At 41.0% G+C, this 2,222-nt stretch overlaps 1 protein-coding gene across 1 annotated transcript; it reads right to left on the bottom strand.

Annotated features, from left to right (window-relative positions):
* Nucleotides 1–476: 476 nt before the first annotated feature.
* On the bottom strand, nt 477–1,448 carry LOC125079644 (olfactory receptor 56B1-like). Its single transcript, XM_047693446.1, has one exon. It carries the CDS (start codon nt 1,446–1,448, stop codon nt 477–479), a length of 972 nt encoding a protein of 323 aa, XP_047549402.1.
* Nucleotides 1,449–2,222: the final 774 nt, after the last annotated feature.

Genomic DNA, 2,222 nt, shown 5'->3' with positions numbered 1-2,222 from the left:
TCGTGAGAATTGGCTGGCATTGTGCAGCAATTTGGGCTTCTAATTTTGTCCATATATAGATCTGCTATCCACTACTCATGCTGCCCACATCTTCCTTAGCCACTTGTCCAGGCAGATAGACTTTGGTCCTACGTTACAGTTGTGAATGAACAATCATGATCTGTAACTCACATCCCACTCACTAATTCTTTGGTTGTATGTGTATTATTATATTCATTTTTATTTTGGGGAAGAGACTTAATTCATAAACACTAGTTTTTATTCCGTTTCATTAGTTTGGTAGAAAGTCCCTCCTTTCCCCACATATATTCATCTCTTATGAATATTTTGGAGCTACTGGGAATGTTTGTTTTTGTTTTCATGTGCTTATACACTGTGAAAAAGATATCTCAAAGGCATTCACTTTCCCTGTCATATTTGAAATTCTACTATCCATTCTAGAAGAAGCTGAAGATAATGTAACATAATGGAGAAAATCACTGGAGACTGGTGTTCTTTTCTAATCTCAAACAAAAGTTCCTTTGGAAGTCTGCCCTGAGTTCTTTAGTCCTAAGTGCATAAACTATAGGGTTGAGGGAAGGGGGGATGATGCTGTGCAGCACATTGAGTAGAACTGGAATCAAAGGAGCTTTGGGTTCTGCCAAGTGCGTTACTGAAATCACAACAACAATTGTGTAGAAGAAGAGGATAAGGATCAGATGGGAGCTACAAGTGCTCAGAGCTTTGGATACAGCTTCAGCCGAGTTCAGTCTAAGTACAGAGCGCAAAATCAAAGTGTATGACAATATTATGAGACCTAGGTCACTCCCCATTATAAGCCATGCCAGAACCAAATGGAAGATGCTGTTTGGCCTCCTGTCATCACAAGCCAGACTAGTGACCCCAAGGTTAGAGCACAGGCAATGCTCAATCTCATTCCTGGAGCAATAATTACGCTGGGCTGCAAGCACAGGCACCAGAATGACAAACAAGCCATTTCTAAGTACCATGAACACAGTAGCCTTTAAGATTAAGGCATTGGTGACAATTGATGGGTAGCGAAGAGGGTGACAAATCGCTACATATCTGTCAAAAGCCATACAGAGGAAGATACCAGACTCCATGCCAACAAAGCAGTGAATGGCATAAATCTGAGCAAAGCACTCAGGGAGGCTGATGACCTTGGCATCAAACCAGAAGATGGCCAAGATCTTGGGCATGATGGTGGTGGCCAGGCCCATGTCTACCACAGAGAGAATGCCCAGGAAGTAGTACATAGGCTGCTGAAGGGCGGGGTCCTGGCAAATGGTGATGAGGATGAGGATGTTAGCACCAATTGCTGAGAGGTAGAGTATTGCCAATGGAAAGGAGAGCCAGTGTTGCCAGCTATGAATGCCTGGGAATCCCATCAGGATGAACTCAGAGACCTGGAATTTGGAGCTATTAGAGCCTTTCAGAGATGCAGACATCTTTTCCTAAGAGAAAAATAAAATGGTTTTCAAAGTTGTTATTTTGTGCAAAATTATCGTCAACACTATTTTTTAACTGTCCTCATACAATTTTCAAACTATATTTTTTTAAGATTTTATTTTTTTGACACAGAGAGAGAGATCACAAGTAGGCAGAGAGGCAGGCAGAGAAAGAGGTAAGCAGGCTCCCTGCTGAGCAGAGAGCCCAATATGGGGCTGGATCCCATGACCCTGAGATCATGAGCTGAGCCAAAGGCAGAGGTTTAACCCTCTGAGTTGCCCAGATGCCCTATGTTGAACAATATTTTAAATAAGGTCTCCACAGAGTATAGTTTGGAGCTGTAAGAAAATGAATTCTATAGTCATTCCTTACAGAAATTTAAGATACATTTAAGATAAAATTAAGATAAAATTTAACATTCTGGGCTCTGGCTTCTACTGAAGTTAAACTTCAAAGGAGCAATTGACACTGCTGTCTCTTCAGGGGGCACTCAGCATGCATCTCAAATCTCTCTTTGTATTTTCCACGCCACCTCAATTTGGGACCATCACATGAACATGATTGTTGTTGCTGTTGTTGTTTTAACTTTCATCATCTCTTCAGAAATTTTGTGGAATCAAATAGATGTGTTGGTTCTCTTCATATTTGTCTCAATCTTGCTTCAAATTTTTATTAACTAACAGCCAAGACTTTTTTTTAAAGATTTTATTTATTTATCAGATAGAGATCACAAGTAGGCAGAGAGAGGGGGGGAAGCAGGCTCCCTGCTGAGC

Source organism: Lutra lutra, chromosome 10 (genome assembly GCF_902655055.1).
Source record: "Lutra lutra chromosome 10, mLutLut1.2, whole genome shotgun sequence".
NCBI lineage: Eukaryota > Metazoa > Chordata > Mammalia > Carnivora > Mustelidae > Lutra > Lutra lutra.
The sequence above is the reverse complement of the archived record's forward strand: the minus strand, read 5'-3'. Positions and strand labels throughout refer to the sequence as shown.

Bases quoted from the DNA above. Each gene is read 5' to 3' on its own strand.
- LOC125079644 (XM_047693446.1), bottom strand. From the start codon at position 1,448: ATGTCTGCATCTCTGAAAGGCTCTAATAGCTCCAAATTCCAGGTCTCT.